Source organism: Sturnira hondurensis, unplaced genomic scaffold, assembly GCF_014824575.4.
Source record: "Sturnira hondurensis isolate 20B ecotype Veracruz unplaced genomic scaffold, ASM1482457v3 Scaffold0006413, whole genome shotgun sequence".
Taxonomy (NCBI): domain Eukaryota; kingdom Metazoa; phylum Chordata; class Mammalia; order Chiroptera; family Phyllostomidae; genus Sturnira; species Sturnira hondurensis.
Window position 1 is genome coordinate 57,926,140 of NW_028079044.1, and position 26,907 is coordinate 57,953,046.

The window sequence follows — 26,907 nt, forward strand, 5'->3', positions numbered from 1 at the left end:
CAGAGCAGCTGCCCCGCAGGCCCCAGGGGCCTGCAGCCCTCACCCGCAGGCAACACCCCACACACTTCCCTGTTCTCAGCGACTCTCGGCATCCAACTGTAGGGGAGGGAGGAGGGTTTAAGGGGCGGGGGAGGGCCAGCGGCTGCAGGGAGAGGAGAGCGGGAGAGGACGAGGGCGGTTTTGCTAACGTCCTTGCACCTCATTCGCAGAAGCCTTCTGGTGGGTTTCCCGCCCACCCAATGAATAAAAGGCCTGGCGGGAAGGAGCAGTCTTTCATCCGGACCCGCGCGCAGCCTCACCTGGTGGACCCACCCGCAGCCACAGCCTCACCTGAGGACCCACTCGCCGCCGCAGCCATGCTCGCCGCCGCAGCCGTGCTTGCCCCCCGCCGCCCGCTCGCCACTCTCCCGGACCCACAGCAGCTGCAGTCCTCTCCCCTCAAGGCGCTCAGCCTGGCAGACAAGGAGAACACGGTGGGCGCGCGCGCTCGGGGGCCGGGCCGGGGGCCGGGCCGGGGCTGCAGGCGGGGCCTGTCCCTTACCGCGCGTCTCCCTCCCCGCAGCCGCCGGCCTTCTGTGGCACCCGCGTGCTGGCCAGCAAGACCGCCCGCAGGATCTTCCAGGAGCCGGGAGAGCGGGTGAGCAGGCTCCCGGTGCGCCGACGGGGCCGGGGAGGCTGGTAGGAGGCGCCGGGAGACTCATTGTCACCTCCCACACTCCACCCTCCCGGTCTCTCCCTACCCGCCCTTTCCCGCCAAGCAGTTCACTGCTACGCGGTCCCCACAGGCCCTGGGCCGGTCGCCGCTGCGGGCTGGATGCAGCGCCCCCGGGGCGGCAGCGAGCGCTGAGGCTCCGGGCCGCGTGAAATAACCGACTCGGGCCCAGCCTTGGCCGGGGGAGACGGCAATTTTTCACATCTTCTCCTCCCCAGCAGAAAACGAAGGCACCAGCCCTCAGCGGGCAGGACGAACCCCTGCTGAGAGAGAACCCCCGCCGCTTTGTCATTTTCCCCATCGAGTATCACGACATCTGGCAGATGTACAAGAAGGCCGAGGCTTCTTTTTGGACGGCTGAGGAGGTAATGGGAGTCGGGCACTGGGCCGCCTCAGAGAAGGTGGAGGCATTGCCCTGGAGACCCAGACCCCTTGGGGAGCGGTGACAACCTGGGTGGAGTGCTCTTCGCTGTCCTCTCAGCCCCCTGGGGCTCTGACTCTCGGGTACCCCGGGGAGGGTGGGTTGCTGCCCTGGGCGCGGTGCGGTGCTGCGGGCTTGACGGCTGTGAACTTCTGGGCTCAGGTGGATCTTTCCAAGGACCTGCTGCACTGGGATACCCTAAAGCCCGAGGAGAGGTACTTCATTTCCCACGTCCTGGCGTTCTTTGCAGCGAGCGATGGCATCGTGAATGAAAACTTGGTGAGTTGCCCCCACACGGTCTGCTTCGACCCACTCAAGTCTGGAGGGAGGACGAATTCTCGCATTCCGAGTGTGCATGTACATATACATACATAGCACATATATATGTCTGTAAGCTATACATGTCATACATATATATATATATACACGTCTGTAAGCTAACATTCCTGTGACGTTTCCTGATTTATAGCGATCTCCGCAGTTATTTCTTCCTTAGGGCATTTTTGTCCCTGGCTGGAAAAGCTCAAAGACAATGTTAAGTTGTAAAAAGCTTTAGCCAAGTGTTCACAGAGGAGAGGTTTGTTTATCTCCTGATACATACACAGAGCATGCGACATAGAACGTGCAGCTTTATCACAGAACAGTGAAGAATCATGTAGGCAGGCAAACCCTAAACCTGTCCCCAAAAGGTTTAGAGCTTCAGCCAGCCAGCACCGCCGCCCCAGGGCCACCGTCCTTGTTCTTCACACTGACCTTGCATGGGTTCGCCACCAGGTGGAGCGGTTTAGCCAAGAGGTTCAGATCACAGAAGCCCGCTGCTTCTATGGCTTCCAGATTGCCATGGAAAACATACACTCCGAGATGTACAGCCTCCTCATTGACACTTACATTAAAGATTTCCAGGAGAGGTGAGTATTTGGGGGTTGGGCCAACATGTGGAGGACTCACTAACTGTTTATTCCAAGCATCTGAATTCACATGGGGATAGAAAAATGACCCCGTGTGGCCTTGGGTCCCTGGGCTCTAGTCTAGAAGCTGGTGACAGAAGGTCTTTGCTGGGATGGCTGACGCTCAGTGTGTCCACAGGGAGTTCCTCTTCAACGCTATCGAGACAATGCCTTGTGTCAAGAAGAAGGCAGACTGGGCCCTGCGCTGGATCGGGGACAAACAGGCCGCCTATGGTGAGGGTGCTTCATTTTCTGAGTGATGTGACTGGTCTGTTGGCCCTTCCCATGACCGTGAGCCGTGACTCACCAGAAACCTTTTGGTGTTGATACTTACTAGGAGAACGTGTCGTGGCTTTTGCTGCAGTGGAAGGAATCTTCTTTTCTGGATCTTTCGCTTCGATCTTCTGGCTCAAGAAGCGAGGACTGATGCCTGGCCTCACCTTTTCCAATGAACTTATTAGCAGAGATGAGGTGAGTCTAGTCCGAGTAACAGGCTAACCTGCACCCAAGCCACCGGCTTGTAGGCGTGTCCACCGAAGAGAACCTGGGATATCTGGTTGCCTCACATCCACGTTTCACAGGTGAAATGCAACCACATATTTTGGGCAAGGAATGAAATACTTTAAATAACCTCCTGAAGTTATTTTACTTGTATTCTCAATATCCCACAGTACATTTACTGCATAGGTGTTTCTCTGTGGGTGGTGGGGTTTTCACAGGGATTCTGATCCAGCAGTGTCTTTGAATGCTTGGACCAAGCTGTGGAGAGGCAGGCGTGGTGCCGGGTATTCTGGTTTAGGCCATAGCAGCATTACTTGGAGCCTCACACACTAAGACTTGCAGAGTTGGTTCACTTGAGATCGCATTACCAAGTTTCTGTCCCTTCAAGTGTGAAGCTAAAAGTAACCTGGTCAGTTTTGCCTCTTGCTGGGACTATGGGCAAAATGAGGGCGTGTGGCTGGGGAGCAGAAAGGATGCTCGAGCGGAAGTACTGCACCATCTGTTGCCACATCACAGAGCACTGAGGACCACACTTGGCTTGGCTAGGTGGCAGCACTGATCCTTGGTTGGGGCTGAGCTTGTGTTGGCGGCAGAGTAGACAGCAGTGAAACTCGTCTTCCTTTTGAGAGTGTTAGTTAGTGCTTTTTGTATGGCCAAGCAGGATGTATAAAGAGAATGCAGAAAAAGATAAAGCCATTTCCAACTGCATATTAATGGTGGGTGCCTTTATAGTGACCTTCAACCTTTTCTTCTAGGGTTTGCACTGTGACTTTGCCTGCCTGATGTTCAAACACCTGGTACACAAACCTTCAGAGCAGCGAGTGAAGGAGATCATCATCGATGCCGTCAGGATAGAACAGGTGGGTGACTTGGCGAGGCCCGTGCTCGCCCGAAGAAGCCAGGCTCGTGCCTAATGTGTATTGAGACTGTGTTTCGGTCCCTAGGAGTTCCTCACAGAGGCCTTGCCAGTGAAGCTCATCGGGATGAACTGTACTTTGATGAAGCAGTACATTGAATTTGTGGCCGACAGACTCCTGCTGGAGCTGGGTTTCAGCAAGGTAAACAAAGGAGAGTTCGGGGCCCTGTGGGTTCTTTTGAAGCTGGTTTCTGTGTTCACGTTCTGCTGTGCGCCTTCCAGGCTTTCCGAGCAGAAAACCCATTTGACTTCATGGAGAACATTTCACTGGAAGGGAAGACCAATTTCTTTGAGAAGAGAGTAGGCGAGTATCAGAGGATGGGAGTGATGTCCAGCCCCACAGAGAACTCGTTCACCCTGGATGCCGACTTCTGAATGAACCGAAGGTCTGCTCTTACTTGATGATGCCCTTTTCCCTTTGCAAAAGCAAAGTTGGCTGCTTGAAGTGTCTCAACCAGCTATACTGCAAGTTATCCATAGTGTTTGTTAATGACTTTTACCGTTAGTTCTTGTGTTCATGGTGCTAGTGCTGTCACCTGGGACGAAAGTGTCTCCAAAAGCTACTCAGATTCTGATGAAAGTTCTTGTCCCAGTTTGGCTCCCACAAGGCCGGCAGAAGACACCGGCCTCCCTGCTTCCGAGCGCACTTGCAAGTTTACTTGTGTGTAAAACGGGCACTTCACACACAGCCTGTGGTGCCAACATGAGGGCCCTGTTTAGCCCAACTTGGGGAGTTTGCACACCAAATGCAAAGGGTTCGGTTAACCACTAACATGAGCCACCTCAGAATTTACCAGATGAGCAGAATAAGTTAAATCGTGTAATGGAAGCCTGTTATTTCCCCTCATTTTCCTTCATGAGCCGAAGTGCCTTTTCATCACCTTTCAGTTCAGTCCTGTGCACACCTAAGTATTAGCCAGGGCTGCCCCGCAGGCAGGTGGGGTTTTGCATCCAGGAGCCCAGGTCCAGTATCGGGATGAGAAAAGGGAGGCACTTCCGGCTGAAACCTTTAAGCACGGGATCTGGTCTGTGCCAACTGCCAGTAACCTGGGTGGGGGCCTTTTTATGTTTCAGGCTGTGTTTTCCCCAATTTCAGTTAGTGTGAAAGATGCTTGAAGGTTCTTAAGAGCTGGGATCTAGGCTATTGTACAAATGGTCAAATTGTCCACTTAAAGATTCCTGTAACATGCGACCCATTTCTACCTTTTAAGTTATTGTTCACTGACGCCAATCCAGGTTATGTGGCCCTCCCAGTTGCGCAACATGAAAATAAAGGCTGCGGTGCGTTGTTGGTGCAGGTGGGGTCGGAAGCAGGTGTTGGGACTGTGCCATGTACTTCAGCTAGGACTCCGTCTCCAATCAGCTTCAAGGGAAACGGGTTTAAGTCTGAAGCATTTACAAGTGTTAAATGATTAAAATAAAGCTTTTCAGTGTTGAGAGAAACTGGGGACTGGCCTCACCCAGGCTGCCGCCCCTGCCTGTTCCCATCAGGGGTCCCGCCAGGTTTCTCAGTGAAGGAGAAGGCTCACCCGCAAGGGCTGGGTTTGGTCCAGTTGGCAAGGAGCAGCCCCCATTGAGTGGCTGCAGATAGAGGAGGTGGATCTGAGCTGAGCACATTGAGGTGCATCTTGGGTAAAGGCATGTTCTGTCTCCTGGAGAAACCTAGCACAGAGCTTTGCCCTGCACTCAGTGAATGTCATTTGGTTCATCTAATACTGGGCTGGTGACACCCCTGGGGATGCCCTCCAGGGTAGCCAGGCCCCAAGGATCACGGAATATTAGAACAGCCTCCTAGTGGGGGGCCCATCACGCCCCCTCTTGCCCGTGCAGCTGCCTGCACTCTTTCCAGAACATACCGCCAACTGCTCTCAGAGGACCCGCCTTGGAGCCAGGGCCTCAGACCATGTGGGAAGTGTCTTGGGCACTTGATAGAGGCCTCCTCCCAGGCCTACTGAGTCCATTTGGGCAAAACCCGGGAGCTGGCAGTCTTGAGTTCCCCTCAGTTCATGTTAGACATTCAGCATCTAGGTGGGATGGACTCATGTATAGTTCTAGCCGGTGGATGCATTATGACACCCCCCAATGCCCTGCGGGCTTTTTAGGGGTGACCAGTGCTTGGACTACTCTCTGCACAGACAGCCCTGCCCAGGGTTTTAACAAGGTGCTCCTGTTGCATCTGATTTGTGTTCCTGATGCCATGAGCCCCCACCACCTAAGGCACATTTTCTTGCACAGGAACACGGCATCTGCTCAGTCGGGTGCCATGTCCGTGACTGGTAGCTGGCCCTGAGAGCCTTCCCCGCCTGCCAAGCACCGCCTGGCCTGGCAGCCACCCCAGGACTGGCTCTACAGCTGGGATTCGGGGTTTGTTAGCCCCGGCTGGCTGAGGGCTGTGTCTGCATGTCATTGAGGAGCCAAAGCCCTGCCTGCAGTATCTGAGATCCTGCTGATGGCTTCGCCCTGTGGCAGGACAGTTCCAGCCTTCCCAGTGAGGAGTTGGCTCTGAGGTGACCGGACTCCCTGGCTTGGGTAGGGCTCTGCCCCAGCCTCCATAGCAGGGCTGTCCTCTAGGTGTGCATTGGGCTTTAGAGAAAATGTGCTCCATGGTGGCTCCTGTCACTCCCGGGTCCAGGTTTTTCATGTCAGGGGTTTTATGATGAGAATGGCTGAGCCTCTTGTGTGTATAGATTGAGTAACCACAGCCACCTTGGTGTGGCCATAAAGATGTGAGCAGCTCCTGCAAAGATGCCCTGTAGAACCTTGTTCCAAACACCTACCAGTGACAAATCAGTAAACTGGGCAGTGAATCCCCAGTCAAGGGGAATGCCGGTGCTGGGGGTAGAGACTGGGGAAGCCTGAACTTGGAGTCCTGGGCAGTTAGTCCCTGGGGAGGACACCCCCAACATCCCCTTGGACCAGGAGGGAAGGAGGCAGGGCCTGCAAGAGGGCAGGGGCTGGAACCCAAACCTCTGTGTAAAGCTGGATACCACCTGCCCACCCCTCCCCAGGGAAATGGGGGTTAGGAAATAATCCCACCCACCTGAGCAAGAGGATGAGGGTGTCCATCTCTCGACCCCAGATTTGTGATCTAGGAACCCCTGGGAGATAACCCCAGCCTGGCCACATGGGATTCCCACAGGCAGAGCTCAGTCTCAAATTACAGAACATGGTTATGGGAAGCAAGGGGCCCCAGGATCCCAAAACTTAAGGCTAGTAGGATAAAAAGTAAGGCAGACCTCAGATTCCCTGCAACCAGGACCCACTTCCTACACACCAGAGCCAGGCTTTGGACTTATTTTGGGTTTGAGGGTGGGGGAGGCTTATTTTCCCCTGGCCTTGGACTTCAGGGAACAGTGGTGCTGCAGCAGCCACAAAGGCATGCCCTTCTTGGGAGTAGGGTCCACACAGGGAGAAAGCTGACCTGTAAGGAAATGGGGCCCTTCTGAGTTTGTGCTCTGGATCCAACCGCGCCTGAATCCCACACCCCAGACTTCTCACTTCTATAAACCAATACATTCCCACCAGAATCAGGTTGATGTTTCTGCCACTTGCAACAAAGCTAAACCTGGACAGAATCCATAGCCCTGAGCTGTGCAGGTGCAGCTAACAGGTTCTGGAAGGGCACATGCCTTGCGGAGGACCTCCTCATTCATGTCGATAATGGGCCACCAGGACTAGAATGCTGGGGTGCTGGTCCCATGGCCACAGTCCTGCCCCTTTACCAGGTGGCCCCCTTTATGAGGGGACCGGCATTGGACCTTCAGTATGCTAGTCCATGCCCTTCAGTGGGTTCCCATGATGTGTTGCACACACTCCCTGGGGAGGCTGAGGAGGGAGCTGGGCCCCTAAGTTGCTGCTTGGAACCCCAGGCTTAGTAATGGGGGTGGGGAGCAGTACAAGTTCCAGCTGTCAAGGGTCAGGAAGCTGGTCCTGGGGAGGGATCCCGTCCACAGCCTGTTTCTGTACAGACTCCAAGCTACGAATATTTTAAAATCTAGCAGAATATTTAATGACACATGGAAATTACATGAATATCTGTGTTTCAGCGGTTAAAACATTCGACTGAGTCAATTTGCAGATCTAATTGGGCTTAATGGATGACTCATGAGTAGGACAGCACGAAGAACGGAGCTCCCAGGAGCTGAGCAAAATGGAAGGCTTTCCTAGGCAGAAAGGGTGGGACGAGGAAGTTGAGAGTGGATTGTCAGGCAGGGACATCTTCCCTCAGGGGAACACTTGGGTCTTAGCTGGCTCTTATCAGGTGGGCTGCCCACCAGCCTGGATCAGGAAGTTCCAGGGGTTTAGCCCAAGGGACTCCACTTCCTGCCTCTTGGGTTGCTTTCCCAAGGCACCCATAAACCCGTAAACCCGTTCTATCTGCAAATGGCCACATCTCTCATTTACATGCTGTTAAGGCTACTTTGGTGCTACCAGGCAGAGTTGAATTGTTGCAACAGGCGCCGTATTTTTACCTGGAGCTACAATATTCTCTCCACCCCCCTTTTTAAGATTTTACTTCTTTAGAGAGCCTGAGGGGGAGGGGCAGGGTGGTGAGGGTGGTGGCTGGCTGCCCATGGCGGGGAGTGGTTGGGTCTTGGGGTGACTTTTCCTTTCTGTTTCTCTGCAGGTGAAGGTTCTCCGTGAACGTGTGTTGAGTGGCTGAACCATCTCACTCATTTTGACAGCTTTACCAGGGGACTCAGCCATCCATCTCCACTTGGGAGTTGGAGCCAGAAATAGCCTTAATGTCAGGCCAAAGGGGAAGGGCTAGACAGGTTACGGGGCACCTGTACCATGGACCTGCACTCAGTGCCTACAAACGGTAAACACGAGGGAGATGGTGACGCAGCACTGTGGAGAGCTGCAGGTCGGATGTGGGCGGCAGAGGTGACACAGCAAGGTTCTAGGTGTGCTGTGGTCACAGTGACGTGGCCCTGTGCACATCGGGGAAAGATGGGAGGTGTCACAAACAGACACACAGGCGCTGGGAGGGCCTGCGGCTTTGCTTTCCATTCTGCGGCTACGAGTTGATTTTCTGGTCACAAACGCTGCACAGTGGTTGGAGAAATGAGGGGGCCACTGGGCCTGGAGGGGCGTGGGCTGCACCCCGCAGGGCCGGTTGGTGACTCATGTGTGCACACCCACTGCTCTGCAGCCCCCTCTGGGTGCTGCTTACAAGGCTCCGAATTGCGCTGGGAACCCAGAGCTGGTCATTTCTGGACAAGAGGATGGGCTGCGGGTAGCTCTGAAGCTGCTTTCGTTTCGGAGAATCTTGGGCTTTGGAATCCTTGCTGAGCTCAGGGGCCTGGAGGGATCAAGTCTGCTGGTGGCAGGACCGGGACTTCATCTGGGGGTGTGGGCTCCCCACCCTCCACCCTGTCCCCCTTGGAGCTTCAGAAAGTCAGTGCCACGGGGCCACCACACTCAATGACATGCCTCTTGGGCTGTGCTAGGATGATGTCCCTTGTATTAACGTGGCCTTCCCTGGGAGACTAGACTGTCCGCCCCTTGTAGGCAGGACCCATCTTCTTTCACATCCCTGGTCACGGCCAGCAGACACGGTGGTGACCCGCCGGCTGGAGGGAGTTGGGCCTGGGGTCGACTCTAGGAGCTGAGGGAGCAGTCCGGGAAAGTTCATGTGCCCCAAGGCCACAGGAAGGAAGGGCGGCGGGATGGAGGGCAGAGGACCCCATCTGTTTTTGTCGGGAAGGAAGAGTGGTAGGGTAGACAGTGAGCACAGGTGAACACACCCAGCAGCCAGGAGGCAAGCTGAGGCTGGGGCTGGGAGGACGTTAGATCACACGTAGCTCTGAGAGCCCCCCTCTGCATCTGCCCCGCCCAGGTGCCCAGGGAAAGCAAGCCCGACACTGCTGAAGCCCAGGCCCCCGTGGACCGAGAGACGGAAACCCACTCAGAGACGCGCCGACTGAGCTGTGTGCGCTGGTGCAGTAAGTCGGGTGGTGACCCTGCTCGAGGAAGCACAGGCAGGGCGGGTGGGGGGAGGGGCGCACACCGGAAGGGCACGCGTTCTTGGGGTGGGGGGTAGTCCAGGTGGCTCTCTGAGGAGGGACACTGGAGGAGGAAGTGAGGACAGACTCACGGCCAGCAGAGGAGAGCCTGTTTCAGGCAGGGGCCCAGGGGGCAGGAGGGAACTTGGGGAGAAGTCACGCCCCTCCTTTACCCCAGGGATCCTGGTGGGGTCGGGTCTGAGAGTCCACTTTCCTAGGAAGCAACTCAGTTTGGGCCCGAATGCTTTAATTTGGGGGTGGGGAGGCGGCGGGAGAGGGAGAAGGGAGTCAAGAGTCCTACCAGACACGTGCGCCGGCAGGGCCGGACTACCAGGCGGGTGCGGGGTGTGCGCTGGTCCACGCGGATGTTTCCGAAAACGCGGCTCTCGTTTCTTCATCCTTCCTGGTTCGCGCTCTCCGAAGGCGATTTCCGTTCCCGTAGAGTCTGCCCCCCCACCCCGTCCCCCGCCCAGCCATCCCCAGCGCTCTGGGAGGAGTCAGCGGTTACCGCCACCTCCTCCCGTCCCTCAGGTCTCAGTTCCCGCCGTCTGGCTTCCTCCCGGACACAGCTGCTGACGCTGCCCCCCACCCCCCACCCCGCGGGGCCCTTTGCTTTCTTTTCACTGTGCACGGCGCTAAGCACTTTTCCAATACTCTCACAGTAGATCTCTATAGGAAAGGGACCGGGCGCAGATTGGGTGAGTGACTTGCCTGAGGTCACACAGATGGCAAGGGGAGGGAGTGGGGCAGCCCAGTCCCAGAGTCGCTCCGGTGTCGCTCTGGACCTTCACGTCCGTCCGTCCGTCCGTCCGTCCGTCGTGCCGCGCCCTGTGGCCAGTGGTCCCTCTTCAGTTCTCACCGCGTCCACCTGGCTCCCCCATCCCACACCCTACCTGGCTCACACCTAGCGCTCTGGTGCCCCCTCTGCATCCTTTGTCCTGGGCCGCCCCCTCCTCTCGGCTCCTGCAGAGATGTCCCCCGAGAGCGTCTTCCCCGCTGTCTGTGGAACTGCAACTGTGTCCTCAATGCAGGTTGTGAGCGCCAGACCCAACATTCAAGGAGACGTCTCCCCCTGAGTGTCCCACAGACACCGCCCCGAACTGCGCCCCAGGCGTGCTCCCTGTCTACTGTCTCCTTGCTCAATGAATCGCAGCCCCAGCTCCCGGGACCGGGACTAGGTCAGAAACGGGGGGGGGGGGTGGGGGCTGAGCGGGGCACTGCAGGGATCTGCTATTGCACATGTGGCCAGGAGGGGGAGCTGCTGACCCACTCCCAGACGACGCTCCCCCGCAGCCCCATCCTGGTGGAGTTCCAGTGGGCACGTCACCTGGGTTACCACCGTCCTGCTTCTCCTGCTCTTTCAGGTCTCAGCCCCAAAGTCACCTCCTTAGGCACCTCCCCAAAACCCAGCAAGACTGGCTAGGAGTCCCCTCTGCCCCCGGGGCCTCCAGGAGTACCTGCTCCGAGGGACTGTCATACAGAGTCACGTCTGTCACTTTTCTGACCTCCCTTCCCTCTGGGCTGTGAGTCCCCGGAGGTGAGGGATGGGCTCTACTGTCCCCATAGTATCTTCAGCCAGAATCTGGCCTGGGTGTGGCACTCGGGATTCTCCCCACAGATGTTTGTTGAAGGGGTGAGTGAGCGAGTGAGCGAGAGGATGAGTGAACGAATGAGCCAGGGAGTGACTGCTCTCTGGGAAGCCGCTGCTGCCGGGGTCACTCTGCTGGGGAGGAAGCGGGCTGGGGATTGTGGAGACATTGACCCCTGAGGCATGGCTGGTCGTGGGGCTCACTTCTTCATCCGGCTCCTTCCCCGTCCTGTCGTGTCCTGCCCCCCTGTGAGTGGCCGCAGGTGCTAACGGAATGGCTGATGTCTGCCCACCCTGCCGCACTGCTCTCCCACAGGGATTTGGGAGACTGTCTCTGACCCCCAGGCCTCTGGGCCCGGAACCCGAACCGAGGGCGGATCCTTGGGGCATTCTGGCTCTTCCTTCCACACGTGTCCCCAGCTCTGGGCCGGGTCACCTGCCCCATCCCGGACTGAGAGGACTGAGACAGCTGCTTGCACCCGAGGCAGCTCCTTGGGTCCTCCAAGGCCAGGGATGAGGTCTCACGTCCACAGTGAATGGACACTTTATTTCTTTTTCAGTTTTCCTTGGAACCCATGCTTGGCCAGACGTGCACACGATATGGTGGGAAGTGAGTTTCGTGAAGCTGCCAGCAGGGTGCTGTTTGGTGGTCCTGTGGTCCCAGGGATGGCTGGGGCTGGGGCTGGGGCCGGGGGCTGGGGCTCCAGCTGCAGAGAGCTGCCTGTCTTCTCGCAGTGGTCAGCATTGGGGCCCAGCAGCTTGCTCGGCCCCAAGCACATGGGTGGTCTTAGGGTTCCGGCCTTTCAGCGACCCAGACAAGCTGTTCCAGTATATGGGTGGGGTTCCCATTTTGAATATTGAGAAACTGGAAGGCTTCTGCTTTCTTCTGGATGGAAAGCTTCCAGAAATATTTATATCTTTGCTTCTGTAGAATCCAGGAACTCATTGTAGCCCAGAGGAGGTAGAGTGGGGTCACCCAGCGATGACCCCAGTGACGTCACATTCTCAGGAAGCTGAGCACTGAGGGGGTCTGCCTGGATGTGCTGCTCTCTAGTGGGGAGGGTCGGGGGCGAGGGTGCACCGGGGCCAGCCAGGTCTTGAGGGGCTCTCAGTGCCAGGCTGAGGGGTCTCACTGAATTTCAGCGGGGGAGTGGACGTGACCACATGTGTTTCTGAGAACGGGCTAGGAGGGTGGTGGATGGGGGCTGCATTCTTCCATCTTTCATTCCTTTCACAGAGACCTCGTGTGCACACTCACAGCCAGTGTGACGACACAGCAGCTCTCCGCGTGCAAGGCATTCGCTGCTTTCTAGTCTGTTCTGTTTCATTCGTTTTTCTAAAAATGCTCTTTGCAACCCCCGCCATTGCTCTGCTGTCCCCCTGGGTGGTTCTGAACAGAGCTGGATCGGAGTGAGGCAGCCGGAGGCAGGGGCCCAGGCAGAGCCTGCTGGCGACCCAGTGGGGACTCGACGTGGGCGGAGGTTGTTGCCGAGGGTGAGTTCCTTGGAGACACAGGCAGCTCCCGAAGCCACAGGAGGGGCCTGTTATTGTGGGCCGTGCTGGGGATCCAGAGGCTGTCGTTTCATAACTCAGACACCGCGTGGGGACTGCAAGTCATTTCATTAAATGTCACATGGAATCAAAATAGAAATTACATCTTTGGGACCAAGCCCATCGAGCCTGGAGCCAGCGTTCCGCACTGGAATTGGAGCTGGACCTGCGTTCTCAGGGTGCTGTGTGATTGCACCAAGCCTCTGCTGGCCCTGGCGTGGCGGCCACAGCCCTCCCCCCTGGCTTCACTGAGCCCCCAGAGGTGGCAGGTGGTCCTGGACCCCCTGTCCGCTCTGCAGGAATCAGAGGTAGCTGAGAGGTGGTGGCAACAGCGCATATCCCTGGGCATATGCGCACAGCTGCGTGGTGACATAAATTATTACCACGGGTCCCTGCCCATCTTCCGGGAGGATCACTTCTTATCCTCTAGGACGCTGGGGCTCAGGGAGGTCACACAGCTGGCGAGGGGCAGAGCTGGGGTTTCAACTGCAGACTGCCCCCACTCCCACCTGTAGTGATGTTTGTCTTGGGTCGCCTCTGCCCAGGGGCTCCTGGTCTTTGCAATAGATGACCAAGGCGGAGAGATAGGCATTGATGTTGGGGAAGGGGCTTGGGCCTAGCGTGTCTAAAGCCCCGGGGAGTCCTAAAGTGCAGTCCTAAAGTGCAGTGAGGGCTGGGATCCTGCTCTGGAAGGCAGGGCGGGGTGGGCGTGACCTCACAGGCTCCGCCAGCGAGCCAGCGCTTGAGTGACAAGCTCTGGGGGTCTGGTGGCCCAGAGCCTGTAGCGCCCTGTAGCGCCTGAAGCTCAGCAGCCTCCATCCCTGCCCCCAGCTGGGTGGGGCCTCCCCCTCCCCTCAGGTGGCCCAGGTCCGAGGGCAGGAGAGCTGGGCGGAGTAGGGGTGGGGCAGCCAAGGGGTAGGGGTGAGGGGTCGGAAGGACTGGCAGGGGCTCAGCAGGCACCTTCAGCCCGTGGAGCAAGTGCCCAGGCCCTGGTTTCCTAATGCAGGACTTTTCTCTTTCCTTCTGCTTTTCTAGGTTTTGTTCTTTTCTCACTTTTTCCTTTGGGCACATAAGCAGTCTCCTTTTCTTCAGTGTGTTTGTATAAGTAGGCGTCTTGAAGACGGTGGATTTTCCTCTGAGGACCACCTTGGCCCAGCCCTGTGGAACCTGACACGTGGTGCTCCGTTACTCTTGTGCCCACGCACCCTGCAGTTTGGGTCTCAGTTGCTTCTCGGACTCTGAATCTGCAGAACGTGCCTCTCCACCCCGAGCCACCAGAGGGTGGCGTCTTCCCTCCGCCGCTGGTCGTGCAGTTTCCGTTTGATTGCGCAGAGATTGGAGAATGTTCTATGTCAGACTTCCTGCTTTGGGGAATTGAGATTTTTCTCCCTGTTGCTGCGGGGTGATTTCTTTTCCCCCAGCTTCATCAAGGTATCAGTGCCAACAGTAAGCGGTGTCTGTTTAACGAGTGCCCATGTTAAGTCTGACACATGTGCACACGCCTGAAACCAACAGCACAATCGCCACCGAGCGTCCCCATCAGCCGGTCTCTGCGTGCCCCTGTGTCACTTCTCCCTCAGGCCCTTCCTAACTGCCCCCCTGTCCCCCGGCGACCACCGATCTGCCGTCTGCCACCACAGGTCTGTTTGCACTTTCTAGGCTTTTCTATAAATAGAACCCTAGAGCATGACCTCTTTTGTGTCTGACTTCTTCCCGTTACAGCCATTTGGAAGTCCATCCAGGGCGGGCTAGGCCTCACCCTTTGGTGCCGCGGGCTCCTCTGCTGAGTGGTGCCACGATTATCTATGCGCCGGGGTGGCTGATACCATGTGTGTGTGGTGAACTCTTTAAGGAAACTGCCCTACTGTTTCCCGAGTCACTGTCCCCTCCACATGTCCGTGAGCATGGGAGTGCGGGGACCACTCCGTTGCTTCACAGCCTGGCTGGCCCATCTTTTCCAGGCAGCTGTGCTTGTGGGTGTCCCAGGTACCCCTGTGGTTTTAGCATGCATTTCATCACTGACTAACACACTGCACATCTTCTCATGGGCTTATTTCCCACATGTAGATCTTCTTTGGTTAATCGTCCGTGCAAACCCTCCGTGGTACTGGGTGTAAGCGCTCTCTACACGCTAGCTACGAGTCCTGTGTCACACACGTGCTGTAAATAGTTTTTCCAGTCTCTACCTTCCCCCTTCAGTGTCTTGAAAATCAAAAGCTTTTAAATTTCGGTGACACTCAATTACTGGGTTTTTTTGTGTGTGTGTCTCTTTTATAGTCTGTCTTTGGTGTGTCCTGGTTAAGAAATTCTTCCTGACTCTAAGATTATGAGGATTCCTCCTCTGTGTTCTTCTGGAAGGTTGGCAGTTTCCGCTGTTTTGTTTAGGCCTGTGATCAGTTGTCTAGTTAACTAAAGGTGTGCGGGAGGGGTCGTGGCTTATCTTTTGCATGTGGCTCTCTTTGAGCTGGTTTCTTTTTTAAAAAAAAAATGTATTGATTGATTTTTAGAGAGAGGAAGGAGACACAGAGAGAGAGAGTAACATCAACTTGTTCTATTTATGCACTCACTGGTTGAGGAGCCTCTGCGTGCCCTGACGGGGGTTAGAACCCACAACCTTGGCGTATAGGGATGATGCTTTAACTGCCCGAGCTCCCTGGTCAGGGCTCTTTGAGGTGGTTTCTGAACAGAGCACCAGGACATGCTAGCCCTCTGCGGTGCTCACGCTGCAAGGCCGAGCACCGGCTGTCCCTCTGAGGTTTCTGACACTGGGAAGTTTACATTCTCCAGCCGAGTGGAGTTTTGGGAACATGGTAAGGTCAATTTACAGAGAAATAAATACACTAAATGTGTTGAATATCCAAGTGTCATGTGTTAAATTGCAACCTGGCTATGTGAGACTTCCCACACGGGGTCCCCTTCTCTCTGTGGCTTTGATCTGCAGACGGAAGGTCCCAGTCCCTCTGTCCATCCAGCTGTGAGCTACGAGGCCACCAGAGGAGAGGAGAGGACACGGCAGGGGGTGGGAGGGCCAGACCCAGCCAAATGTGGCCCAGCTCAGGTCCTTACAGCCCAGCCTCAGTTTCCTTTGTAAAGTGAGGGGCAGTCAGGCTCTCTGGGCCCCACCCCACACTACAGCTGGGTTCTGGAATTTTCCTCCACCTTTTCTGATTCCATCCCCACTTCTATTTTAGGTCAAAATATTTCTTTTCTGCCTCAACACCTCTAATTTTTATTTGGCCATCAGCAGCCACTGAGCCATGAGCCACTGGGCCTGGCCTGGGGGACACCTGCCCCCTCCGGTCCTCTCCGGCACCTGGGACTGCCTCTAGGACACGGCAAACTGCTCCCAGAGCCAGGGAGGCGATACTAAGCCAGGGTTACGTGGCCCCCACGGTGCCCCAGGGAAGTGAAACCAGGCTCCCAAGTTCACACAACTGGCTCTGCTGTAAGGGCAGGGGCGCTGTGGCCCAGAGAGGGTGTTGAACTTGACCAAAGTCACACAGGCAACTTCCAAACCCGGTTGCCAGACTCCAGAGCCCCCACCCTACACTGCTCTCCCAGGACTTGGTTCTCCTGGCCAGGCTCTGCCTGGGTCTGTGGGAGGAGCCCTGCAGGCACCCAGGGCACCCGTCTTTGGAACCCACCGCTCTGAGAGCTGATGTGCAGGTCACTCTTCACAGTCTTAGAGGCAAAACCACTTCCAGGCCCGGGAGACCTGAGGGGCCGAGCCAGTGCTGTGAGCGAGGACGGAGGCAGAGTCTCGGGCAGTGGGGTCCTCAGTGGTGGGGCCCAGGCCTGCTTCCTGGGAGCCCGGTACCCCAGAGTTGTCCGGACAGCTGGGGGACAGCCTTCTGCCCCTGGGTGTGTTTGTCCCCTGGGGAAGTGCTCACCTGCAGGACAGGAGAGCCAGGTGCCACAGCTGGGCCCATTCATTCATCTGTTTGGTAAGTATTCGCCGAGCTTCGTGCTGTGTGGGGGGGCTGTTTTGTCCTCTGGGATGCAAGGTTAAAGAGCGACGAAGGGGAGGGAGTTTCTGAGCTCCGACCAAGGCTTGTATGGGGGTATTCCTGAAGCTCCAGGGAAGAGACATGAAGGGAATGGGTGTGGACTGGGCTGCAGTGACAAGATGTGGGGACCGCACTTCCACAGTGTGGACGGCTGGACAGCCCACACCATTGCAGGGTGCAGAGCAGGAGGGCCACATGGAGGCCAGGTGAGGAGGGCACTGGGACTGGTGCCACAGGCCTCCCAGGCCCTGGGACCCCGTCCAGAGGGAGGGCAGGGGGGGTAGACGAAGGCAGACTGCTACTCTGGGGGAAGCAGTCCAGTCCTTGTCACAGCTCAGTTGCTCCTGTCGGTGGGAAACACAGCCCTGGTTTATACATCAGCCTTGGGAGTCTGGCCAATGTGAATCTTCCCTGCTGGCGCTGGCACAGCAGTGAGTTGGGTCAGCTGAGGGGTGCATGTCCTCTCAAAGGACAACCAGCCAGTTTGTGCCACCGGCAGCTTAGAAAACAAAAGGTCAAGTTTAAGCACAGAGATTGAGAAGCTCAGTGAAGGAAAACTGGCTGGGTCCAGCCACCCCTGGCTCCCACCAGCCTTGCAGCCTGAGCTGAGGCAGCCCCTCCTGCAGGCTGCCTCGGCCGGGTAGGCCCCTGTACTCGGGGCTCTGAGCACAGCCACAGGGCAGGGCATGGCCCTGAGCCCTGAACTCTGAAGGGCACAGAGATTATCCTCCTCATTTCTTTAAACAATTTATTTTGTTGATTCCAGAGAGAGGGGAAGGGAAGGAGAAAGAGAGGGAGAGAAACACTGATTGGTTGGCTCTTGCACACACCCCCCACTGGGGACCAACCTGGGCATGTTCCCTGACTGGGAATCGAACTGGCAACCTCTTGGTTTGCAGGATGATGCCCTACGAACTGAGCCACTCCAGCCTCAGCCCCCCATTTCTTGCCCCTGAGGCCCTTGGGGTCTAGATGTGGGAGGGTGAGGCGTGGACTGGCCCCTGGCTCAGCTGTCCACACCTGATGTATTTTCTCACCCTGGAGCACAGTGGCCACCGGCCAGATTTCCATACATTCTTTAACTTTGGTATTTAGTCTGCTCTGAAATGCAGTTCTGGGTTACATTGTTTTTGGAAGTTTTGACAGAATGCACAAGAAGCTAGATTAAATTAAAGCAAAATTGCAATCACCGAGTTAATGACTGTGACAATACAAATACTGTAATTCACAACCCAATTAATGCAATATTAGCTCTCATCATTATGTAATACGAAGAACCTTGCCGCGGTACAAAAACAACAATTGTCTGGGGAGGGGTGATTCATTCCACGGGAGAACGGGATTCTGGGAACGTCTCAGCCTTCCCTTCTACCATCGGAAAGGGAGAGAGAGGAGCTAAGAATTGGGAAGCAGCTGCTACGTGCCGGGAGGCCGGGGTGGCAAAGGCACCGTCCCTGCCCTTGGGGAGCACCTGGCTCCCATGGTGGGGACAGCCGTAGTGAGGTGAAGGGGCCTCGGAAGGAAGAGGGCTGTGGGGAAGGCTCCTGGGGCCATGCCACCGAGCTGAGTCTGGAAAGACTGGGAGGGCTCCTCAGGTCTCGGCCCTTCCTTCACTTCTCTTCTTTCTGCAGCTGGCTGCAGTCTGGCTTTTGTCCCCTCTTCACCTCCGAAATGCTCAAACCAAGTGACCTTCATGGTGTTGGGTCCAAAAGTGGCTCCTCGTCCTCCCTGACTGCCAGCAGCGTGTGTCCCTGGAAGCTTCCATGGCCTCTGGAGCTCCCACCTGCATCCCTGGCCCTCCCTCTCTCTCCCCTCTGCTGGGTCCTCTTCCCTTTCTGACCCCCAAGCCCCAGTGGGCCCCAGGGCTCGGCCCTCACCTCCTCTTCCCTGTCTGAGTCTCCCTCAGAGGCCCCGGGCCTTGTCCAGCCCTGACCCTCCCGACGGCTGCACTCGGGTGTCCCACTGTCTACCTCTCCCTGGGAGTCTCATGGACAGTTTTTTAATCCAGATACTGTAATGCAGAAAACTACACATGGAAGCTCAACACTTTCCACAAAGCGGGGGCACCTGGGCATCAGCTCCCAGATCAGGAAAGGGACCCCTGGGCACCAGGAAGCCCCCCCCCAACAGGACCATGGCCATGTCCCAACTGTCCCCTGAGACAGGGCTCACCTGGTCAGGTGCCGTAATGATACCGGGTCACAGGAAGTCTGCTCTGGCATCTTCAGCTCAGCGTCATGTTTGTGAGGGACTGATCCACCGTGGGGAGCTGCACTCGCCACGGAGAGGGTTCCACTGGGCGGATGTGCCCCAGTTTGCTTGCTCCCCTCCCGGCTGACACGCGTGTTGGTTCCCCATTTAGAATTACAAAGAGCCCTTGCCCTGGCTGGTGTGGCTCAGTGGATTGAGTGCAGGCCTGCGAAGCAAAGGATTGCGGTTCAGTTCCCAGTCAGGGCACATGCCTGGGTTGCAGGCCAGTTCCCAGTAGGGAATGCACACGAGGCAATTATACATTGATGTTTCTCTCCCTCCCTCCTTCCCTTCCCCTCTAAAGATAAATAAACAAATTAAAAGAATTACGACGAGCCCTGGCAGAGGGCCGTTGCACCCCTCCCCTGCAGGGACTGGGCTTGACGTGAGGAGGGGCGGGGAAGGTGAGGTGCGATCCTAAGGGGGTCTGTGATGCCTCCACCTGTGAGACTGCCTACCGTTGGAATCTTCTATCGTAAACAAATGCGTGCACGAGCACACGCGTGTGTGAGTGAATGAGTGAACGAAAAGGGTGGTGAGTGAGTGGATGCATTTCTGGAAAGGACATCATTGCTCTGTGCCACTCATTTTCATGATGTCCCCATAGTTAACCCTTCAAATGGGCATGTGACACTGATTTTGCAGGTGGGTGAAAACGCAAGGCTCAGAGGATCCAGGTCATTTGACTCCTGTGGGCTCTGTTCTTGCCTCCGCAACCTGGCAACAGTGGGCCCCAGCTGGCTGCTGAGGGGACCGCCCAGAAAAGGGCTGTTGTCCACCTTCGTGGTTCGAGGGTACGTAGCATGTAAGTGGCCGGGCCAGGACTGGAACCTGTGCTCCGTACATCACCCCACCATGGCACGATTTCCACCGCCCCAGCACTGCCTGCCTCTGGGAGGTTGGGGAGAGGGAAGGGGTACTGGCTGCAGCTCTCCCACCTCGGCGCATCTGCGGGTCTGGGTGGCGGGACAGGCCCTCTCCCTGCCTGTCCCGCAGGCCCTCCTCCCTGCACCCTGGGCCGGGAGGAGACAGACCCGAGCAGAGTCCGCCCTGGGACCTGGCGCGCCCCCTCCTCTCTCTGCTGGCCTCACCAAGGATGTTAGAATACCATTGTAGTAGTGGTCTCAGCCCCACCGAGCTCCTGTTCTCTGTCTGCAGTACTAGGGCCTCTTGACAATTTAGGCTGATTTAAACTCAAATAATAACCCGCTTAGCGCGTGACCCCGGAGTTGGGGCTGAGGGTCTGCCCTGAGCGACGCTGGTCAGCTCCAGTAGAGCGACTCTCTGCGCTTCCAAGGGGCGCCCTCCTGTGGCAGTTCGGGAAAGCGCATCCGGGCGTGTCAGGGCACCTTCATCTCTGAGAGCCTGCAAGAGCCGGGCGGGAGGGAGGCCTGGCAGGGGCTGGAGCCCTCTGGATGGGACAGTCTCCGGGCTCCTTCCACGAATTGGTCGTTTATATCATACTTGGGCCGAAAGATGGATGTCGGGTATTTTATATTTTGGAAGGGAGAGAGAGAGAGAGGAACATCGATTTGTTTGTTTTCCACTTACTGCTGCATTCACTGGTCGATTCTTGTCTGTGTCCTGACCAAGGATTGAACCTGTGGCCTTGGCTTATTGGAAGGACACTCTAACCACCTGAGCTCCCCAGCCAGGGCCTGAGATGGATGTCAGTTTTGGATGGGGACCAAATCCCGCCCTTATTTTTATTTATATCTGGAACTGAGAGATAAGATGGGGGTGGGGGACATTTTCAAATGGGTCTGTGGCCCCAAATAGGACAAGAACCATGTTCCTCATGAGTGGAGACACCCTCAGCTCACGTGTGAGTGGCTGGAGTGCTGTGAACTGTGGTCATTACGTGCCCTGGGGGCCGAATCAGTGAGGGGAGCTGCCTGGGTGTCCCCAACTCAGGTCCCAGGGGGCCAGGCCTACATTTCACTCTCCATCAACTCCTTCCTTGGGGGTGAGCGCTGACTTCCTTGTTTCTTCCAGAGAACGGCCCCCTCGGCTGGTGGTGTTTGCTCAGAGTCCGCTCCTGTGTCTACCTCTCAGGACTCTGAGACCTCCCCGCCTGAGGTCTCTGCTCAGGGTCAGTTCCACACGTGCCCAGGCTGGGAACGAGGTTTAGGGACCACCGTCCACCAGGCCCCCTCCCTGCAGGACAGGACTCCCAGGGCCTGTATCGGCTGCCCAACAGCGCAGCTCTCTGAGAAGTGCCAAGTGGGCACGTCGGCCACAGGGGCCACTCCCTGGGGGGCTGTTTGATGGGGGGCCCATGATTGCTGACAGCCCTGCTTGTGGCCGGAATTTCTTGATCTGCTGACTGGGAAACGTGTGAGGACCCCCACAGCGCCCTCCAAAGCAGGGGCTGAAGATGGCTAAGGGTCGAGCGGCACTGCCCCTCTGAGCGGGCGACACGCACAGCCTTCCACCGAGGAGAAGAGAAAGGGTAAAAATTCAAAATGAGGACGCTTCCTCTCCGCTGTGGCACAGCCATACCCCTGGGCTGGAAAAGATGAGGCGGGCGGAGCAGCCCTGGGGGCACGGGCTCCTCACAGCACCCCCGGGCCAGCCCTCAGCCCAGTGCTCCGGCCACGCCCACACCTTTCAGGGAAGCCCCTGCAGCTGGAGGCAGCTGCCAGGGTGTGTCTCTTCTTTCCCCGGGGATGGGGGTGGGAGTGGGGGGGTGGGGGGGTGGGGGTTGGCATTCAAAGCAGTTAACAACTAGTGTGGTCCAAGTGTGGCCCAACCCAGGCTGATGCCGGCCTGCTTCCCCCGCCCCCCATCAGCCTCATGGGGACAGACTGAGCCCACACCCTGCCAGCACGGGTGGGCTCTGCAGTGTGACCCTGAGCCGTGAAATGTACCACCGATGACGGGGTGAACATTTACTGAGTGCTCACTAAATGCCAGTCCCCGTTCCGAGTGGCTCGATGAGTCTAGCCCCAGATGCACCTAGGAAACAGTGAGAAATAAGGAAACGGGCCGGAGTGGTCATCGCATACGCAAGGTAAGTGGCGGCCCTGGCTGCAGACTGGGGGCCAGGACCCCAGGGCTGGGCTTGGGTACAGATGTCCGCTGCCTCTCCTCAAAGCAAACAAGTACTGGTCCTGGCTGGTGCAGCTCAGTGCATTGGGTGCCGGGCTGCGGACCAAAAGGTCGCTAGTTTGATGTCAGTCAGAGCAGGTGCCTGGGTTTTGGGCCGTGTACCCGGTTGGGGGGTGTCTGGGAGGCAAACAATCAGTATTTCTCTCCCTCTTTTCCGCCCTCCTGCCCCGTCTCTCTGAAAGTAAGCAAGTCTTTAGAAAAGAAAAAAAAGAAACAAATATTGGAATATGCACCCTGGGCTCCATTCAAAAAAAGGTAGTAAAAGCACATGCTATATTTAGAAACATTATTGACCAAATAGCCACAGGCACACTTCGGTTATGAGAAAAATGTGCTTCTGTGTCCCTTGTGTTCCTGACCCTGCAGCAGTGACAAGGAGCACATGTCACCGACTGGGTGTCAGACCACAAGGTCCTTGTGAAAAATAATCTGACCCCCCCAGGCCTCCGGGATGTGGGAATGGGGCAGGACCCCCTTTGATGGGACCCCCTAAAACAGCACGGTGTCCCGAGCGACTGCTCGCTGAGCTCATAGGCACGCAGCTATCACGTCTGCGGGGCTGGCCACTGGAGCACTGACCATTGGAAACGTTCTTGCCCTGGATTAGCAGCCCTGTTAGCTTAGCTGCCCGAGAGACGCGCCCTCCTTCTGTGGAGGTAATTGTGCTCCTTCCTGTCCCCATAAATGCCTTTGTGCTTGGCCTCTAACCAAAGCGCTGTTTGGGCTTCTGCCTGAGCCGGGGCTTCCTGAATGGCCCTTCGTGTGGATCTCAGATGAATGCTTCTTGCCTCTCGCTCTGGCCTTTTATTTTTAGGGTAACAGCACTGTAACGGGTTTAGTTAGAAAACTGTGACTCAGAGAGGCTAGGAACGTTTCCATTGTCACAGAGCTAAGAGGAGGCAAAGCTGAGATTTCAATTTCCACCCCCACGACTTGGAAGCCTGATGAGGCACTTGAATTAGAATGAGAAATTCTCCTCTGGTCCAGGCAGGACGCAGGGAGCAGGGGTGGGGAGGGCTGAAGGGGCCAGAGGGCGGGGCTTGCACTGGGCCACAGGGCCCCTCCTCCAGCCCTCACCAGCACCATCTGCTCCTTTCAGTGATGAATGGGCGCCATCTGCTCACTTTGCACAGTGCTCGCTCCTTGTGCAAACTCAGGGAAACTGAGACCCCAGGGGCTGAGTGACTTGCCCGTGGTCACACGGCCAACCCCAGCAGCCAGAAGGGAGCACTGCCCAGCCCTCCCAGTCCCAGCCCTGCTCTGCTCTGTTCCCCCACAACAACCCGCCCCCCCACCAGAGGCAGGCCCCGCAGAGGCCCCTCTTTCTTCCTATTTCTTCTCCCAAGTCTGTGCCCTTTGGTCCCCCCCGGGAACAGGCTGACCTTCACCATGATTAGCTCGCTTCCCCTCCACTCGCAGCCAAGAGCTAATTGTCCTGATTTTCTTCCAAGAACGGTCTCTCTGAATAGCCTTCGCGGGCAGGCACAATTAGGCAGGTTCAGCCTGGCTTTCACACTCCTATTCTGGAAAAAAAGAAAAAAGAAATCAAATCAGCCAGGAAGCGGAGCATCTCTGAAGTTCTCTGAGAGCTCCTTTGTGCCGAGACAAAGCATGCACAGAATCACCTGCTTAGCTCTGGCCCCTGGGCCCTGCTGGCAGGAGAGCCCCCCTTCGCTGTCCCCCACCAAGACCCCATCTCTCACCCCATAGGCAGCTGTTCCTTTTTTTAAAAATTATTTATTTATTTTCAGAGAGAGGGAAAGGGAGGGGGGAAAAGAGGGAGAGAAATATCGATGCGCAAGAGATACATCCATCGGTTGCCTCCTACACACCCCAACTGGGACCTGGCCCACAACCCAGGCGTGTGCCCTGACTGGGAATCGAACCAGCAACCTATCGGTTCTCAGGCTGGCACTCAGTTCCCTAAGTCATACACGCCAGGGCGGCAGCTGTTTGGGGCCTGGTGGGGTGACCATGCCCGAAGCCCCTCCCAGCTTAGGACTAGCCAAGTGCAGCAGGAGGCTACTCACCCGACCGGAGGAGCCCAGCGCTGATGCATGGGAGGGTGCACCCCTCCAGAGCAGTGAGTCCGGTGCCTCATTGGAGTGCCTGAGACCAGACAGTGGGACACTGGGCCCAGGGTCACACGGCACGTTCAGGCAGGGTCTCCAGCAGGTGTGTCTGCCTTGTGCTGACCACATGGCTGCTTCAAGACATGGGGTCATCTTGGCCAGGAAAGAGTCGGGGCTTCCAGCCAACTGAAGAAAACCGTTTTCCCTGCTCGGCTGGAGCAGGCGTCAGCTGTGGTCAAGCCGGGGAGACGGCTGCAGGTATTTTTCCTGGGGGGAGGGGGACCCTTTGGCTCCATGTGGAGACGCTGAGGCCCAGAAGGACCATTCGACTCAGCACTGGGACTCATCCTGTGTCCCTGACTCCTGGGCGGGTGCTCACCCTGGTGTCACCCCCCAGGGCAGTGCTCCGTGGGGAGCCATTGGTCGGGCTAACTGCAGGGGCCACCGTGCCACCCGGCAGCTGAGCCTGACTGCGGGTCCTTGTTTCGGACACAGGGACACAAACACTGTGGCACCTCCATGAAATAATGGTTTCCAACAAGCTCTGGAATTGGCTTGAGCCCACAGGTGGTCACAGCTTGTCAGGACAAGCGGCCTGTCCTGCGCGGCCGAGGCAGCCGAGCCCACGAGGAACGGCGGCCACTGCCGTGTGCACAGGTCACCGCGCCCTGGTGGGGCGAGGGGCAGATGCGGGTGTGTGGGCACGTGTGTGGGGGCCTGCAGCTCCCTCCGGCTGGGACTTGGCCCAGTGGCAGGAGTGGCGTGGGGCGCACAGGGCCTTGCTCTGCGGGGCCGTCTCCAACCCCAGCCTCCCCAGCAGTCCCTCCCGAGTTGCCTACCTGCTGGGAACGCACCATTTCATCTTAATGCCTTTTCAATAAAGCCTTAAGGACAACAAGCCCCGCTTCCTGAGCAGAGCAGAACAGTTATTTTATACTTCATCTAATTGATTAAAATTAGTCCTCTGAATTAATCAGGACTTGCAGAGCCGGGGGTGGGGGCAGTGAGACCTGGAAAAAAACAGGGCGGCTGGAAGGGAGAGAGGCAGCCGGGGCTGGTCAGAGACCCTCGGCGGGGGGCAGCCCTCCTCCTGGGCCCTGCCCTCCTCCTCTCCCTGGTCCAACTGGCCCCAACGCTCCCACCCCTGCCTCCCTTTAACCTGCAGACCCGGCAGCCAGCCGGCTCCTAACAGGCTCTGAGTCCTCCTGATGCCAGGCCGTAACCTGTAACTTAATGAGCCTCATCTCGGGAGGGGCAGGGGGTGGGTGAGGGACATGACAGCTGCTCACTTCGTGTGGTGTAGCAAGTGGGTGAGGTGTTTGGCGCCCGGATCTGCTGTAGTCCTCCAACTACCCACGAGGGGGATAATTAGGATCCCATTTTACAGCTGAAGGCACTGAGGCCTGCTGGCCCGCCACAAGGTGGCGCTGGGAACTAAGGCCCACCCTGCTGACCACAGATGGAGCCCAGGCCAGCTCAGGGCCCTGCTCCTGCGAAGCCCCAGCCCCAGCCCCAGAAACAGTGTAGGCAGACCATCTCAAACCCTCACAGCCTGCCCTTTCCGGTTCCCAAACTGAAGGTGACGGTGGTTCTTGCCACAGGAGGCCACGCTGGCTGCCGCCTCTGCGGCAGGGGTTTGAGAAGCCCTTTGGCCAAACGTCTGCTTGTCCAGAGGGATTGTCTTCAAGGCTTTCTTGAGAGAAGCTGTCATAGCAACACCCCAACTGCTGAGTGGAAGACTGTCCCCATGGATTCGGGGGCGGCGTTTGGAGCCTGGGAACTTGATGGGCGGTGACAGCCGAACAGGAGGAAAGATAAAGTGGGTTCGTCTCCACATGAAGGGCACTGGAGAGAGCCGGTGGTGTCCCCCCCAACCCAGGAGGGGCAGGGAGGAGGGAGGCTCCAGGGAAGGCTGATGGGCCCAGAGGGCACCCGCGGGAGGGAAGGGGGCCTCGGGGTGTCTGTTCCCACAGGCAGGCCTCCGCGGCTCCCCGGGGTGCTCCCGGGGGTGGGGGGAGCTTGGGTTTTCAGCAGCCTCCCTCCTAGAGCGCCCGCCTTCCCTCAGCTGCGGGGGCTCCCCGAGGGCTCCTTTCTGCGCCTGTTGAATCGCAAACGGCTTGAAAAATTATTTCTTATTTTTAAATTACAGTGGACAAAACCCACGATATTAGTTTCAGGTGTACAGCCCAGTGACTAGACATTCTATAGCTCACTGAGCCTGACCCCCTCCCCTCTGCTCCCCATCGCGGCCCTGGGACTGCGCGGTGGCCACTAGTTTGCGCTTCTGAGCCCCTCGCCTTTCCCACCCAGCCCCCAACCCTGACCCGTCTGGCAGCGTCGAAATGGTCTCTGTGTGTATGAGTCTGGTTTTGCTCTGCTTGTTCATTTATTTTGTTTTTAGATTCAATGGATGATAGATACGTATTTATTGCCATTTTACTGCTCACGTTTTTTCCCTTTTTTAATTGAATTTAGTGGGGTGGCATTGGTTAATAAAATTCTATAGGTTTCAGGTGTACAGTCTATATTACATCCCCTGTATATTGTACTGTGTGGTCGCCGCCCCGAGTCAGGTCTCCTTCCATCACTGTTTATCACCCTCTTCTACCTCCTCCTCCCCTGTTCCCTTCCGTCATCATTATACTGTTTTCTGTGTTGAGTTTCCAATGTTTTTAGTTTAAAATACTTTCCACACCAACCATGGGCGTCTGCGTGGCCCCAGGTCCCCATACCACTCTCCCCTGCTTCTCCCTTCTGACAGCTCTTAAGGCTGCAGACCTCCAGGCTGGCCTGTGGGGTCCACCTCCTAGACCCCGACCCCGC

General features: G+C 57.0%; 1 protein-coding gene and 1 long non-coding RNA gene across 2 annotated transcripts; one reads left to right on the forward strand and one right to left on the reverse strand.

Annotated features, from left to right (window-relative positions):
• The first annotated feature begins 310 nt into the window (after window positions 1-310).
• On the forward strand, window positions 311-4,807 carry RRM2 (ribonucleotide reductase regulatory subunit M2). Its single transcript, XM_037048704.1, has 10 exons — window positions 311-473; window positions 563-637; window positions 934-1,077; window positions 1,296-1,412; window positions 1,908-2,041; window positions 2,220-2,314; window positions 2,418-2,551; window positions 3,337-3,441; window positions 3,526-3,639; window positions 3,720-4,807. The coding sequence occupies exons 1-10, from the start codon at window positions 357-359 to the stop codon at window positions 3,870-3,872; spliced, it is 1,188 nt and encodes a 395-aa protein (XP_036904599.1). The 5' UTR covers window positions 311-356; the 3' UTR covers window positions 3,873-4,807.
• LOC118988758 (uncharacterized) lies at window positions 4,554-20,660 on the reverse strand. The gene is made up of 4 exons (XR_005066848.1): window positions 20,651-20,660; window positions 15,977-15,987; window positions 4,958-4,962; window positions 4,554-4,638 (listed from the first exon to the last, which is right to left on the reverse strand). It is a non-coding gene; the product is annotated as an uncharacterized LOC118988758 (long non-coding RNA).
• Window positions 20,661-26,907: the final 6,247 nt, after the last annotated feature.